Source organism: Ictalurus furcatus, chromosome 20 (genome assembly GCF_023375685.1).
Source record: "Ictalurus furcatus strain D&B chromosome 20, Billie_1.0, whole genome shotgun sequence".
NCBI classification, from domain to species: Eukaryota; Metazoa; Chordata; class Actinopteri; order Siluriformes; family Ictaluridae; genus Ictalurus; species Ictalurus furcatus.
The window spans coordinates 5,889,014-5,906,152 of record NC_071274.1 but is presented as its reverse complement, the minus strand read 5'-3'; the positions used below and the strand labels follow the sequence as shown (position 1 = coordinate 5,906,152).

General features: G+C 37.6%; 1 protein-coding gene across 4 annotated transcripts in view; it reads right to left on the bottom strand.

The window, feature by feature from the left end:
- Positions 1–2,910: 2,910 nt before the first annotated feature.
- Positions 2,911–17,139, bottom strand: part of dock10 (dedicator of cytokinesis 10) — a 113,043-nt gene continuing 98,814 nt past the window's right edge. For 3 of the 4 annotated variants that reach the window (XM_053652250.1, XM_053652248.1, XM_053652251.1), the window contains exons 40-56: positions 16,151–16,260; positions 15,774–15,892; positions 14,106–14,243; positions 13,763–13,945; positions 12,565–12,675; positions 12,245–12,460; positions 12,074–12,131; positions 11,503–11,601; positions 9,531–9,637; positions 9,321–9,443; positions 9,114–9,227; positions 6,774–6,920; positions 6,450–6,660; positions 5,803–5,993; positions 4,823–4,923; positions 3,962–4,100; positions 2,912–3,799 (exon numbers count right to left, since the gene is read on the bottom strand). In XM_053652250.1, coding sequence (XP_053508225.1) covers positions 3,752–3,799; positions 3,962–4,100; positions 4,823–4,923; positions 5,803–5,993; positions 6,450–6,660; positions 6,774–6,920; positions 9,114–9,227; positions 9,321–9,443; positions 9,531–9,637; positions 11,503–11,601; positions 12,074–12,131; positions 12,245–12,460; positions 12,565–12,675; positions 13,763–13,945; positions 14,106–14,243; positions 15,774–15,892; positions 16,151–16,260 — 2,215 coding nt within the window. In that variant the 3' untranslated portion in view covers positions 2,912–3,751. Of the gene's footprint in view, positions 3,800–3,961; positions 4,101–4,822; positions 4,924–5,802; positions 5,994–6,449; positions 6,661–6,773; positions 6,921–9,113; positions 9,228–9,320; positions 9,444–9,530; positions 9,638–11,502; positions 11,602–12,073; positions 12,132–12,244; positions 12,461–12,564; positions 12,676–13,762; positions 13,946–14,105; positions 14,244–15,773; positions 15,893–16,150; positions 16,261–17,139 lie in introns of all 4 variants that reach the window. The other variant, XM_053652249.1, reaches the window with a different exon arrangement.

Genomic DNA, 17,139 nt, shown 5'->3' with positions numbered 1-17,139 from the left:
CATCTTAGACAGGAAGTGCATAGAGAAAAGGATTTAGACTGAAAATGACATGAATGCTGCAACAGATTACAGATTGTAATCTTCAGCTCATAACATTTTCAAATACATTTTGTCTTTGTCTTCTTTTTGTAGCAGTATTGTACTGTATGTATGAATTGTATATATTATAGCAGTAGAAACAAATGTTGCTGGTTTTTTTTTTGTTGTTGTTGTTGTTTTTGTAATTTCCAAACCATTTTCCAAAAGGTTTAACATTACAGATTACATTTTTGGATCTAACATACTGTAATGAGATTAGAAGTCAAAGTTCTCCAAGATGCTTGGAACAACTTACAGATTTTTGAAAGCACCTTCATTCTATATATTCTTACAGAACATATATGAATGTAAGGAGTAAAACACAATGAGGTGTGCCATTAAAGAAAAATAATCAGTGATGTGGGCAAATGGAACAGTATCAGGTGAGATATAAAATGTGCAGAAGAACCGTCTTATGTTCAACAAGATGCTTGATTTCCTTAAAAAAAACAACTTCACCACAGTTTATATAAAATAACTGAATTTTGAAAGCACCATCACCATGCATAATAATATAACAATATTCATAATTGGATTTTTTTTGGAAAAAAATGGTTCGCATTTTTACAGCATTACTGTAGCAAATAAATATATAGTGTATCAGAACTCAGATCAGTGTGTTTTGTGTGAGGCAATAAGAGACACATCTTCCACTAATTACAACCTCGTCATAACAGCTCTATTAAATGACAACGGCAGTGTTTTTTACGCGCTCAATCAAAAAAACACAATCACAGACTCCATGATTCAACTATCTCAATGATGTGAAGATAAATTTATATTGTTTCTGCAGTACAAAAGGCTTTTGCCACCTAATTTTATGAAGCCGTGACAGATATTGTGCAGACAGATTGTGATCATCACTTCATACGTGTCTTTTTCGCCAGTCGACTGAAAAGACCGGCAATTATCTATAATTACGCCGTCTCTGGAAAAAGGCGGAGGAAATTAACAGCACACACAGCTGGATAATAGCTGCAGGAGAAGCGCCTCAATTGCAACATTGAGATGGAAAATTGATTGAGCTTGTCCTCAGTAATACAGATGTAAATTACAGGTTTGATCCTAGTTCAGTTACAGCACCAGGAATAGGACCTGTGTCTATAAACCTAGAACAAGAAGCATTAGAAGAGGTAGAACGTGTGTAACTCTTAGTAGAAAAAAAATAGTAAATTTTTAAGTGAGAAAAAGTCACATTCCTCAATCGCACATTACTTTGAGAATAAAAATCGTTGGGCCTTTGTTACATCCTCAGGCCTTTAAATGAAATAAGGAATACAGCATGGTGTGCTTTTATTGGAATATAATCAGTTTGGAAGGTAGATAGGTTGGAAGGTGTGATGTGGTCTGACATACAGTAGCGTGACCTTTATAACAGCATGTCCTGAAGTGTTTTATTCCTCTTATATGACAACTATATGCCAAAAATGGTCTTTTTTATTAAACAACATCCATTTTTTAAACTTGTTTAACGTTGTAGAATGTCCACTAAACCAGTTGCTTCCCATTGTTACTATGCAGTCCCAGCAAATTCAGCCCAAGAGCAGGCTGTCTGATGCAAAAAGAAGTCTCCAAGAACCCCAAAATTTCATCACAGGATCTGCTAGTAAGTCTTGCAACTGTTTGTGACAAAGTGCATGCTTCTATAGTCAGAAAGATCTGCATGGGAGGCATGCCAGGAAAAAGCCTTTGCAAGACTACAGTTTGCTAATGAGCACATAGGCAAAGACAGGCCTTTTGGAATAATGTTCTCTGGATAGACGAATCAAAGATAGAGTTGTAATCCTGGCAATCCTGGTGGACAATTATGCAAAACACCTACAAGAAGTTATTTCTGCTAAAGGGGGCAATACTAGCTTCTGAGGCCAAGGGTGTACATACTTTTTCCATAGAAGAATATCTATTGATATTTCTGTTGAATAAATGAATAATTTTCTTGTAGTTTTGTTCAAGTATATCAACTTCAGTAATAGGCACCGTTTCAAAGATGAACAAATATTTGCTTGTCCAAATATGTCAAAAAAGCCAACAATTTCCATTGGGTTTACTTAATTTTTCACATGACTGTATATGACAAAGATGTACATTACAAAGATGTAATGCTAGTATGCTAGTGCTACATGATCTCAGAAAATAACTTTTATTATTTTGAGATCACTAGAAAAGTAAGATAACAGTGCAGTTATCGATTTATCAATTGATAAATGTTAAATAAATCAGAAAAGCCATCCAGCCATCCATTTTCTGTACCGCTTATCCTACACAGGGTCGTGGGGGATCCTGGAGCCTATCCCAGGGAAATCAGGTCACAAGGTGGAGGACACCCTGGACAGGGTGCCAACCCATCGCAGGGCACAATCACACATACATTCACACGCTATGGACAATTTGGAAATGCCAATCAGCCTACAACTGATTTTCCTACAACTGAACTTTGGACTGGGGGAGGAAACCGGAGAATCCAAAGGAAATCCCAGAAGCACAGGGAGAAATTACAAGCTCCGTAGACACAGAGCGGAGGTGGGATTTGACCCCCCAACTCTGGAGGTGTGAGGCAAGTGTGCTGACCACTAAGCACTGCCACTATAGCAAATTTTAGAAATGTTACACCTTCTGTTCAATCAGAACCGAAAAGAAAAGCTTTGTTGCATAGTGTAGTATATAGTATAACATAGTATAACTATCTAAATGCTTACTAAACCATCTCCCTTTTCCTCCAAAACACTTATCAAATATCAAATATTTGAAAATATATACATATAAAATATTTAAAACTTTTATATTATAATTTTGAGTTGAGGGTTATAGTTTTTCAGTATTTGCAATAATATATTCAAACAAACATAAGAGCCAAATTCTTTAATTTTCTTTAATTTATCAAAACAACAAAAAGATCTTATATTGTTTTTTATATATATATTTATATATATAAAACAAAACATTTTAAATATTAATAATTCTTATATACAAATTTTAAACAGTACACGACATAATAACACATTTTCAGTCATAAAAACGTTATAAAACAGTACATTTCTGTTTCCAAAATGTGAGAGTTGCGAGATTTGTGAATGTTAGGATACAATGCTGCTATTTTAAGCATGTCTACATTCATACACAAACTAGAGGTGTGTTCAACAAGACCATCTGGGATACACTAGAAAAATGGAACATGATAATAATTATACTCTTAGATTCCTAAAACAGCCTATAATCTATCAAGTAAATGTTCACAAGCAAATTCAGTGATGTAAAAGCCCTCTAATAAGATTGTAAGAAAGTCTTGCGTAGTTGAACACACCTCAAGCTAATTAAGGTCACTGTTTTCTAGAGGAACAGGGTCTAGGAGAGAAGGCATATGTGAATTTGAGTGTATATAAGAGGAGTGTGTCTGTGTGTGCATGTACGTGTGGTAGTACAGGGGGGGAAAAAGTCATACTGTGTCCTTCACAACCAAAAACAGAGCAGCTGCCTGGTCTGTATCATCCACAGGACTGCAACCTTTTACACATTTCACTCTTACTGAACCTTTCTTCTGCTTCAATTTTTCAGTTCATTAATTTCCTCGCAACGTCTTCAAGGTTCATACTGAGAGTAACACTGACAAGGTTCTTGGGGTTAAAAAAACAACAACAACAAAAAAAAAACATCTTCCCGGACGCTGAGTGGCAGCTCAGAAGGCGTTGGGTCGCTCTGTAACTGACTGTCTTCCATGTAAGATCTTTAAATGCCAAAGAGACAAAACATATTAAATAACCACAAAACGCAGACACAACAATGTGTTTTGTGTACTCTTTACCATACTGCTGAGTAAACAGAGAGTATCAGGATCAGTTAAGTGAACTCCTGAACTACTAGGTGGCTTATAAGCAATATCACAGACCTGTTCGTTCATAATGGCCGAGAGCTCGTTCAGCATGTCTTTGTAGTGAGCTCTCATTTCCTCCTGGTACTCCAGCTGGTCCTCCTTTATCAGCCGCTCGTTCACGTCCAGAGCCTGGCCACACGCGTCTGCAAACTGCCTGCAAGGGGACACACATGCTGGGGTTATAATACAATTTCTGATATACTATCAGATATAAACATATAAAAAAGTCTTAGAGCGCAGTGTTTAGTCTTTACCCCTATGCCCCGACTGTGTGGTTTGTTTGGGCAGGTGAGAACACAGCAATTATACTCGGGTATAAAAAACAGATTAAGAGCATCTGAGTGAGGTAGTCTTACTCCAAGCAGACTCTAGTGAGGTTTGGTTGCAGTTATAAAGGCTCTGAATCGACCCAGGCCTTTTTTTTTATTTTGCAAACTGAGCCAAAGGACAGAACTGTAGAACTGCAAAAATGTCATGTGTTCTATATATATATATAATATATGTGTTCTATATATAAGTTTGTTTTATGAAGTTTGTCTCTCAACCAATGACACTAAAGCAAACCAAAACAAAGCAAAGCAAATAGCAAACAAAAGTATCAATTTCGTTCAGATTCAGAATTGGCAAATGGATTAATTGGTGCGAAAAGTGCTAGAAAACTAGTGGCTTTACACAGAGTAGAACTGGAAGAGCGAGCTAGCCCTGATGCACAAGAGAAGGAATCACACAATAATTGGAAATTACAAACATGGTTTGTGAAGAATGTGCAAGAATTTAAGTTCAAACCTCAAACCTCAAACATGAGTAATATAGAGAGCAGTGTCAGACTTCACTGTAAATGCTCATATACAATAATGACCATAGGTAAAATAGTACCTGAAGATCTCTTTGAGCAACTTGACTTGGTTGTCTGGGTATTTCTTTGCATTTTTCTCCTCCAAAAATGCCCGAGCATATGCCATTGGTCCTGCATTTACCTGCAGAAAAAGTTCAAAAGACTTATACCACAACTCTGTTAAATTCTCATTTCTGATTGGTCAGAAGGTGTTGATTAATCTTCCATAAGAACCGCTCTGAGAGTAGCCGAATGTATGGCAAATCACGGGTTTATATTAACGCAGCTCATTCCAATATGTCATTATTTCTATACTTAGTAGTGTATATTATAGTATATTTTCAGTAATTGTAATTCTGGTAATGTTTTTTAGAGGGAGATATTTATTAGCTTTTTTTCCCCCATCCAGTGTGCTCCAGTGCTTTGTAACAGTCAGAGGTAAAGCTTTAACCTTTACAACACAGAAAGTCTTCAGGATGGATGGATTTGTGTTTTTTTTTTTTTCTTAATAAGTGGCTTTTTTGCATTTAATTTTAAGAGAGAGAAACAACAAGAGCTGGTGAGGGTATGACTGTTTATAACTGCTATAACACAAGTGATAACAGGAATTTATGATATAAAACAGATAAAAATTATGACATGTCACTCTTTAATAGATAAAATAATTGAATCATTGGCAAATTGCTGTGAATTAAGATGACTTCGTGATCTGCTGCTAATGCTAATGTTGCTAAATAATCAACTTCAGGGTGTAACGGTAGCTCAGGACATAAAACAGCATGCCCGATTGTGTTTTATTCTTTACTTCAGGAATTATTTCTGGGCCGGCACAAGCACACATTGCTCATATAATCTGGTAATCTTTGAGTGTAAACCATTCTCATCCCATTTCTATATTTTTATGGTCAAAAAAAGGGCCAAGTAAGTAAGGTGTGACATTCGAAAATTGAAGCTGGAGGTGTGTTTTCAAGATCGTCTTATAAGTGTGTGTGCATGTATGTGTGTGGATGCGTGTGTGTACCTTCACACTGACACTGCCCTGAAGCTTAAGCTGCAGCCGGATCATGTCCACCTCGTCCATCTTGCAAAGCTGGTTGAGTTCAGACACTTTGCGGCTCATCTCATCGATGGCCACCTCGATAGGGTTCATCTCTGTGCTCTGCTGCTTCACCACCTGGATCCGCTTCTTCAGGTATGGGAACATGGAGCTCGCTATTCACCAGTGAACAATTATCAATCGATTAGCAATGCAAAAATCATTTCAGAATTTTTGTAAGTGGATAAAAATAAATAATACTTAATATTTTTATTAGAATTTTGACTGATAATAATTGTACATTCTCAAATATACCTTGGAACACCTTGGTTTGTTTTTTTGCCATACAATGGATTAGAAAATGTTCTACATTTCAGGCATCTGTTTAAATTTTTGTAGCCTAGCCAGAATAGAGCTGCTCTGCTCTGACCCTTTCTCTTAAAAAGGGACAAATAGTTTCAACAGAACGGTGGGATCAGTTGGGAGAACGGGCCAGACTTGTCTGTTTTCCGTACAAGGCTCTAAATCTTACAAACTATGTCTTCTAGTTTAAAACTGTAAAACAAAGCTTTTGCAATAGTGCCTATTTTCATATGAAACCAGTGGATATTCCAACATTTAGTCCAACTCACTGGTCAGGATGGTGCGCCTCTTGCACTGTTCCTCCACGTCGCCATGCTTCTTGCCAGAAAGAGTAAACGGTGTCTCAAAGACGAAGCGATTAATGTTGTGATTCCTCTCAAAATCGGTCTTCTTTTCCTGTTGCTCCTTCTCATCAAAGTATGGCACCACATATGTGACCTGAATGTAGGCGAATCTAGGATCCAGGTCTTTGGGGTTCACCTGGACCCAGATACACATGGTATTAAAGATGTGATAAGGTTTTAGAAGCAATACTTTTTTGGAAGATACAAAAATATCGATACAAACGTGATGGGAGAAGCAGAAGAAGGCACCTTGTTGGAGTCCTGGATCATTTTGACATTGTCTGCGCCAAACTTGTCGGAGTAGAGTTTGAGGAGCCTCTGAGAAATCTCTGAAAGGCCTGTGAGCTTCGGCTCTTTGTAGATAAACTCCTTACTCTCCTCCTCTTCGAAGAATCCCTATTAGACAGGGTACCGTTAGTAGTGTTATCAATTCTGCATGTATATAGATCCTGCTTTAAACCTTGGTCTACACTGTCCTCATGTGGCTGCATTGTTAATTACTAGTTATCTTGCATTATGCTTCTTTGCCATGGCTGTAATATGTGATTACTTTGATGGAAGCACAAAAGCACTCATCTCTCACATGACCCAAAAGTTAAAGCAGTTAATACAACTGCAAGACATTGCTATTAGTTAGGCTGTAATGATTGAAACGGCATGGATTAAACCAGCCAAACACTTAGATACCTCTATTTGACCTGAGAGCTTTTCCTTTCTTTAGTATCTAAAGAAATAGTTAAACCCCCATATTCCACATACTCGGAGTTAGGCATAGGCATAAGGGTGACTTATGGTGGAAATACAACACAATACAGTGTTACATACCATACATAAATATGTATGTATGTATGTATGTATAAATATGTTCAAATATTAGCTGTGTAGGAGAAAAAGGTATGGTTAAGTTGTTTAGAGCAGGAAACAGGAAGAAAATGTCAGAAAGTGAACAAAACTAAGCAAACTTACCACTGCCTGACACAGAAAACCAAAAGGAAGAAGAGAGCAAACGAAGGATTTAAAGAAAACAATGTGAGAGATGATCTTGTGAGATCATCCTCAAAACTGACAATGAAGACTACATAATGATTCAGATAAGGGCATTATTATTTTTATTATTTGCTACATGTTTAAGGGTTCGCTGTTTCTGTACAGTAAAAATCAAGCTACGTTACACCATGAGGAGTATGCCTTTTTCGAGTCATGAACAGCGCTGCAAATCTGAAATTGCATATTCTTATCCTTCTTACACGTACAGTGTCCTCCACTAATATTGGCACCCTTGGTAAATATGAGCAAAGAAGTCTGTGAAAAATTGTCTTTATTGTTTAACCTTTTGATCTTTTGTTAGAAAAATTCACAAAAATACTCTGCACTCATGGATATCAAACAACTGCAAACAAAACACAGGTTTATAAAAAATATCTTTGTTAAATATAGGTGTGCAACAATTTTTGACACCCTTTTATTCAATACTTTGTGCTACCTCCCTTTGCCAAGATAACAGCTCTGAGTCTTCTCCTATAATGCCTGATGAGGTTGGAGAATACATGGCAAGGGATCTGAGACCATTCCTCCATACAGAATCTCTCCAGATCCTTCACATTTTGAGGTCCATGCTGGTGGACTCTCCTCTTCAGGTCACCCCACAGGTTTTCTATGGGTTTCAAGTCAGGACACTGGGATGACCATGGCAGGACCTTGATTTCCATATGGCTACCTCTCTGTGTACACCAAAACCACCTCTGGTGTTCATTCCAAGATCTGTCTAACCATAGAACCCTATCCCATTTGAAGTTCCAGTAGTGTCTGGCAAAGTGAAGATGCTTGAGTTTGTTTTAGGATGAAAGTAGAGGCTTTTTTCTTGAAACCCTTCCAAACAACTTGTGGTGATGTAGGTGACTTCGGATTGTAGTTTTGGAGACTTTCTGACTTCTGCAATTCTCCAGCTGTGATCCTTGGAGATTTTATGGCCACTCGAACCATCCTCTTCACAGTGCGTTGAGACAATATAGACACACGTCCAATTCCAGGTTGATTCACAACATTTCCAGTTGACTGGAACTTCTTAATTATTGCCCTGATGGTGGAAATGGGCATTTACAATGCTTGTGCTATTTTCTTATAGCCACTTCCCATTTTGTGAAGCTCAACAACCTTTTGTTGTTTATCACAGCGATATACCTTGGTCTTACCCATTGTGATGAATAACTAAGGGAATTTGGCCTGTGTGTTGCCTCATATTTATACCCCTGTGTAACAGTAAGTCATGGTTGAACAATTTCCTGTTCCTAGTCTCCCAGGTGTACTAAAAAAAAATGTAAAATATCAAATGGGAATATACTTCAAATATATTTTTCTCATATGAATGCATAGTGACAATAATTGTTGCACACCTATATTTAGCAATTTTTTTTGGATAAACCTGTGTTGTGTTTGCAGTTGTTTGATATGCATGACAGCAGAGTATTTTTGTGATTTTTTTTTTTTTTTTACAAAAGATCAAAAGGTTAAACAATAAAGACAATTTTTCACCATATTTACCAAGGGCACCAATAGTAGTGGAGGGCACTGTATCTGCAGGTGACTTACCTGTCCGTAGAAAGCCACACGGTAGTATCGGCCAAACAGACGCTTCTCTGAGTTCACAACCTCGTTCACTTTCAGATATGAGCGATGAATGTCGTAATACAGTTCTGACAGTCTCTGCAAAAATGCACACACACAGATGCAATGTCTTCACTTTGTAAAGGAATGAGTTCTCAGTATAAGAAACTCACCTCGAGGTCTAAGACTCACCTTGAAATCTCGTCTCTTCTCATAGACGGCGATGACGGGCTTATTGATATCCGCTATGAGCTCATGCCTTTCAGACTTCCATAGATAATCCACACACAGCTCGAGCTGGTCCACCAGTGTGTCCTATTAAAACAGACACCCCAAAAATCATCAGTAACAGTAAATACCATTATACCACAGTGCTACTGAAAAACATAGTTTGTTCAGTACCTCAGTGTAAGGTGTATCCTGGGTGCCAGTATCCTCCTTCATGGCTCCTTCCTCCTGCACGTTGGGGGAGATGTTCATAAATGCAGGCCAGCCCATGCTGAATGAGGCTGCAGGTCCCAACCAGAGCCACAGGTTAAACAAAGAAAGCAAAGAGCAACGGATTATTTACTTAGATATCTGCTCATGACTCTGACTATCTGCTTATTTATACACTCATTCATCCAACCATCTGTCCACTCAGGTTCAAGCATTTCCACGTTATTAAAACTCTGTATAATTGCACAGTTTTATAATTATTTGCGACCAGCATGCAGTCACGGTTCACACACTGGGCAGACAGCATGGTGAACTGCAAGCAACCCCCACAGCACAAGTTAAAACAAAATAGTGTGCAGATGAAATAAAAATAAGTCTACTGTATACCAGGGCTCATCAACTGGTGGAAAGCAGTCTGTACGCGGACTCAGCAGCAAAGTATATCAGTGGACTGAAGTGAGCACTAAAAATGCTGCAGCAGAACTGATTAATGTATGAAAAAAAAAATGACTACTGGAATGACTCCAGTTTTATAAACATGGAGCAGCTCGATTTTTCTGTAACAACTGAGTTTAAGAACTGAGGTCGGTTTGTAATTTCTTTCTGATTAGTGATGACATGACATGATGAATGGAAAGAGAGGTATGTGAAGTTCAAAATAGACTGCTCAGAGTAGAGGTGTGCAGTGGGCGGTTTTTATTTTAATAAAGCCCATCAGATATGAAACTTATTAACATGAGAATATACAGGTTGTATGTACATTTACCGCATTCATTCATTCATCTTCAGTAACTGCTTTATCCTGGTCAGAGTTATCGTGGTTTAAATGACTCATTTGTTTATATTTTGGGAAACAGGACCAATTAAATTGGCTATAAAAGGTCGCCAGGAAGTACGGTAAAAAAAATATTAACTGCAGGAGTAGGCAGGATTGAGAATAAAAAAACACATCACGTGTACAGTACACCTCGATTTCAGAGTGGAAAAGTGAAGCACCATTGCGAATTGTCTTTATCGTCGTTTGTAGCGATGAACTTATCATTAACAATTAAGCATTAATAGGTAACTGTCATAATTCAGTCGTGTTAGCTGCTTATCCAAATCTTTTTTAACAAGGGATTTTATGTAAATGGGGCTGGATTCACAAAACATTCTTAAGAATAAAATTCTTCTTAACTGCCATTATATGTTTAGAATATTAAGAATATTTCGTATTCCCAAAAATTCTTCTTAAGATGGTACCTAAGACAAAACTTAAGAAAAATTCTTAAGAAACTTGTAATATATAATAAATACTGTATAACTACTACAATATTTTAGCTCTTGCCTGCTGTTTTTGTTTCTGTTCTTCTCCTTCATGTCAAATCAATCGAATAGTTTCCAATTTCCAGAAAGTACATTCTTCTGTGACGGTTAACATCGCTAAACGAACACATCTCACACCCTTTACATTCGAACAAATGATCGGGAGGTGATTGCTACTTTTTAAAAAGAAAGGGTAATAAATTGATACATTTAAAATTTGACAGTATTGAATTTGTTATAGTTATTACACTACTGTTATTTTATTCTTAAGGAAAAAAAATTAAATGTTCATAAGAAAAATATTTGAGAACTTCTTAAGAATTTTTCAGTAATTGCACTTAGGAACATCCAGCCCCTGGACCATTACAAATTTGAGTTAAATCCCCCTGTCTATACACGTGATCTTTTATATTGTACCTGCCTAGAAGACTGGAATCTGTACAATGACCCTAAGCATAAAATGACATCCATTATCAAGCCGTTTACAAGCTTTTGAGCCTCAGGACTCACCATCAAATATAAAAATTCACACTCAAGAATATCCATTAGATCTTAGTCCAGGAGATACAGCACATTCAACACTCACTAGAGTGGAGAGTTTCTAAGACATGGTAAGTGGAGGAACACTCACTTTCTCCTTCTTGAGGGGTTAGTAAAGGGCAACAGTTAATTACATTGGCCTCCTCTGTACCCATGGTTGAGATCCGTGCCTTTTCAGGCTTCCAGTAACCTGTGATTGCAAAGGGGCAGGAGGTTTAACACAGGTTCACTTCTGTTCATCGGGATCTTAGCTACTCAATTTCAGAGCATGCTTCTACAGGCAAAAATAGAGAGAAAGCAGGAGCATGCATGGAAGCTGTGGCACTCATTCTCAATCACGCACACGTACAAAAGCCGTACAATCACCAAGGCCTCATTATAGTTACGAGGTCTAGAGAAGCCATGAAACTGTGATTCATTTCTCCAGGCAGCAGTCACTACAACCGTTTGTAGTATTTTATGTAAAATGAGAAGCAGAGGGGGAAGAGAAGATAGTGGTTATCCTGAGAAAATGGAAAATCTAGTGATAAAGCATGCCACAGATGTTCCAGCTTAAAGTTCACTTAAGCTTACTGCCCTGAAAACAGAACTGAACAGAATGCCGTGCATGCAAGGTGCAACAGGCAGTGCATGGAGGTTTATGGCCAGCAGGGGGCACTCACCTCTCCTCTTCAGTGACTCTGCTATGAGGGCAGAGATATGGATGTAGCACATGGCAGCCTGAAAGGAAAGAAAAAAAAATCACACAGCATTGAGACATGTTTTTTATTTTATTTTTGTAACCACTAATATTCTGTGTATAATTTAACTCTTCATAACCCTCTGTCTCTTACCTCAGACAGGTCGCCATTGCGGACGTGGATCTTGGCCATGCTTTCCAGCCAGGTCCTTCGCAGCTCAGGGGTGCTGGCATACGAGTTGGCAAGGCTGTACTGCAAGTCTACCAGCATCTCTGGGTCCTTCTCGTGCTCCTTCATTTGCGACGTAGCCATCAGGACGGTACGGATTCGCTTCGTCAGGTCTTTCACATCAGCCGGGAATGTCGTGTTCTGACAGGAAACAAAAATAAATGTACTTTTCCAGACAACACATGATAATACTGTGAAGTGAAGACTCAAAGTGAATCATGTCTGAAGAAAAGTGTGGCACTTACTTTAAGAGGTGCATCGCCATTGGCGAAGTTGTTGATAATGGCCAGAGACTGCTGGAAACGTGAGCCTCCTATACCTGCATCTGCAATCAGCTGACTCACAGCTTTAATGACCTGTAAAATTAAAAAAATATGGGAATAAACACAGCCACGTTTCCTAGAAATACACATTTTCTTTATTCTATATCAACAGTAGTGTGGAAAAGTGTTTCTTTTTTTTATACAAATGTTACAGATGGATTGATGTCTTCTGTATTACTGAGTCGGCAGATTTTCAACTATTTTCAACTGTTTACTACTGATATATATATTTTTTAGGGTTGTAGCACTAAATATCAGCTTTTTATAGTTTATTACTGCTTACCGCTCTTGATAGTATTTCTTATGTTTTTCATTTAATGAATTAAAATAATTTAATTGAATTTTTGCATGTGCCTAAGACTTGCATACTAATGTATACTGTAGAATAATTTCATAACCTACTAATTATGTTCATAAAAATAAATTGTGCTGTGATCATAAGGGATTTATTTTCACACTGGAATGAGACCCTGGCTAAAAACGTCTGGTTTAATATGTAGAGATACTGTAGATAGATATAGTTGAGGAAAAAAAAAAAAAATATATATATATATATATATATATATATATATATATATATATATATATATATGCCATCTATACCCATCGTTATCAGGAAACGTATTTTTTAAAAAAGTTTGTGTTTTCAAGTTGTTTTTTATGACTGGAAAAGTAGTCAATAAATGTTCTGTTTTCTAATGTTTTTCAGGATCCATGGGAAGGCCTCTATATAGAGAGAGCATTTCCTTGATAAAGGAGTGATGAACGGCAGCAGTAAAGCTCAACATACTTCTGGCACAGAGCCTAATTAACATCTGCAGGAGTCCAAACCCCCCTACATCAGCCAATCAGCATGCTAAAATCAACATGAGCGTGTGAGATGAACCAGTGAAGCAAAGAGAAACAGATGATTGATGAGCCAGTGCTTTACTAAACTGGCACACAGTTATTCTTAAAGTGGCGTCGTTATTCTTATTCATGTCAGTCACCCAGATGTGGTTTTGAATGCATTAGCTGCACCATAAGCCTAGCTCAAAACAGCAGGACGCTTCCCTTTCCCTTTTCTGTTAAAGAGGAAGATGGCATTCAAAATGACTGTTGCGCACAAACACGGACGAACCTGGAGGTGGGAACGGACGATACATTTGCCCTTGGTGAACTCAAAATTCTTCCTCATGAGGAAATAGAGAAGGGCAGCGGCCTCGGTCTGTGTGCTACTGGAGCGATGGTTACAGCATTTCAGAATCTCGTAGCATAGACAACCACACAGGTCAGCTTTCCCCTGGAAAAACACGCAGGGGAACTACAGAGAGAGGGGGGGGGGCTTTTTAAAATTCCATATAAATCCACAATTTGACATCTCACTGTATTCAGAAACTCAGAATTCTCTAATGAAGATAAATGAGTTAGTAAATTTGTTATAACAAATGAACTGTGTAGGTAGGACATGCGTGTGTGTGTACCTTCTGTATGAAGAGGCGCAATGCAGCAAAGACGTGCCTAAGAGTGGTAGTTGACTGATTGATTTGGAAGAACAGCAGGTAGGTGTCGAATACTTTCTTCATCAGATAGTTCTGACCTTCGTCCTGCTGCAGCTGTTTCTGTACAGGAGGAGAGCAGAGAAGGCATCAGACACAATAAACCTTTGTAGTCATCTTTAAAAAAAAAAAATATGGTTAAGAAATTTGGTTACATTGATATATTGTTACAACAAGGACACCGTATTGTCGAACAAAACGCCACTATTTAATATCATCCCATGTTCAAAGGTACAGTGGCCTGCAGAATTATTGGCACCCTTCATGAAAATGAGCAAAACATTACACTATAGGAAAAAGGATTTATCTGTGTTTTAAGAAAATCATTCTGACTTGAAGTCAGAAGTCTTTTGTAAATAATAATATTCTCAAAAATATATGTGCCGAAACCCATAAGGAATATTTTAAATAAATGCATGCAAACTGTCATTCTTAAAAAATGTATTATTTTAATTTGCTCTCAGTTCCTAGGAACTCTGTTGTTGCCTTTTGCCGTGTCGTCTTATCCTGGGGGTATAAATATTACATGCAAAATCCTTTTGTCATTCATCACCATGGGAAAGTGCAAAGAACTTTCAAAACAGTAGAGACAGATGGTTGGTGACCTGCACAAATCAGCTATACTAAAAACACATAAGCAGTTAATACATAAGAAGTTTATCATTCAGCACAATTAGGACCATTAGGGATAAATGCAAAAATGTATCAATTTTAAAATGTATATCCTAAATGTATATATTTCTGTACAGCTGCTTTGTGACAATGTTCATTGTTAAAAGAGCTATACAAATAAAATTGAATTGAATTGAAACCTAATGGTGTTATTCTTATATATGACATGGTTCTCATTTTCATTAAGGGTGCCAATAATTCTGGAGGGCTGATAGAATTTCTACATCAATATTGTAATTAAAGAGAAGCGATTAGAATAAATGAACATATTAAGCATGTGTTCATAGATTATTGAGAGCGCCATATCTGTGATTTGAGACACTATTCACATTTTAGGCATTCAATAATGAATGAATAGTAAGAGTAAGGTGATGCTATAATGTGTGTTCTATTCAAAAGTGATTGACAGTCTGAAATAGCATGGTGAATGCTTTTATCATTAGGATACTCTGATCAGTGATCAGTGATCAGAGTGATCAGTAAAAACAGTAAAAGTAGAACTGAGTAAAGCCTGTTCTGGTAGCTTCCCCTTGTGGAGAAACTTCCACCTACCAAACGTGAACAATGTAAACAATTTGGAAATGCCGATCAGCCTACAGCGCATGTCTTTGGACTGGGTGAGGAAACCGGATTAGCTGGAGGAAGGTGGGATTCGAACCCTCAACCCTGGAGGTACGAGGCAAATGTTCTAACCCCTAACCACAGTGCCTCCTCCTACCAAACATGTAACTACTTAGGTGTTTCCCATTTTAAAAAAACAAAACAATTGATAGACAAAGCATCTCACTAACACTCCTGTTGTTGTTGTTGTTGTTGTTTTTTAATCCACCAGATGGCACTGTCTTAACATGAAGAGCTTGGCTTTACAAATAAATCCAAATAAATAGCACAGCTACACAGAATGGATGAGTGCCTGCTGACCTTGTGGTGCTGCACGAATAGTCCCAGGACATCGAGCACGGTAAGGGACACTTCTGTGGACAGATTGGCTTCGATGTCTGTCGGGTTGAAGTTGTCATTCTCAGCTGAATTCCCATCTACTAAACACACACACACACACACACACACAATTAACATATAAGGCTGCACAATAACATTAACATTACAACTTATGTGAAAACTCAGAGTTAAGGCTGTAATTGCTAAGAATATCTTGTAATTTAAATTAGTATATACAGTATACTTACTAAGTCTGTAAATGCCAAGTAGACCTTTAGTTTTCTGATTTCCAATACTAAAATTGAAGGTATTTAAAGGTTAGCTGGCTAATGGGTGCACACTGTGTCACGTGATATTACCTGTTTCCATCATCTGCAGCAATTTGGGGTTGGTGAGGGCATTCTTTCCCCGAAGAATGGGCATGGTATGGGAACGTGCATGTCTGTGCCCATCCTGACCTGACAGCATCCTGATCGTCGAGAATAAAGAACATAGTGTGGCTTATGACCTTAACAATCAATTCGTTTCACTCTTAAAAGCATGAGTGCTAAGAGCACTAGCATATGAGATGCACTTTCATTCACTGTTAGCTTACTAGCATATCTAGCTTGCCAATTTGTTTAATCCCAATGTAATATATATTACATTATAATTTTTCTTCTTATGAGCCATGACTTTATAGTTTATTTGTCTGGACTCTTTTTGTCTTTTACAGACTGTCAAAACATCTCAAGTATCATTTGTTTTGCCTGAGATAGCTAGCATTTAACTACCTCAGAGCTAGACATGTAAGGCAACTTCTATATTTATTTTCTCTCAACACAGGCTACAGCAGTTAATAAAGACATGATTTTAGCATATTAGCTGTTTTATTATAAACATGGGGTTTATTTACACACAAAAGGAATACAAAGAGACCGGCCATTCACAGAATAGGCCTACCACAGACAGCAGGTCAAGGGAGATGGCCATGATACAGACAAAATGGCTGCCACATCATGTTGCAGGAGGACACTGTATATTAGTGGATATTGGTACTGCGTCACATCATGAAATCGTGATGAAAAATGATGAACTAAGATGTATTCACACTGGACAAATGATGGATACATGAGCTATTGCCACAATTAATTCTTTTCCTTTCGTTGTGTTAGCATTAAAGCTTACAAAATTGCATTTTGCCATGGTATGAAATAAAAGTTATGAAAGGGTATAAAAGGTTGACATGTATGACATGTTATGTCATACATAACACCTTTTCTTCCATTTCTTCAAAAATCAATAATATTGTAATTCGGTTTAGGGTGAGGCTGAGGCAAGATCAATAAAGCCGCCATCTTCTGCTCGA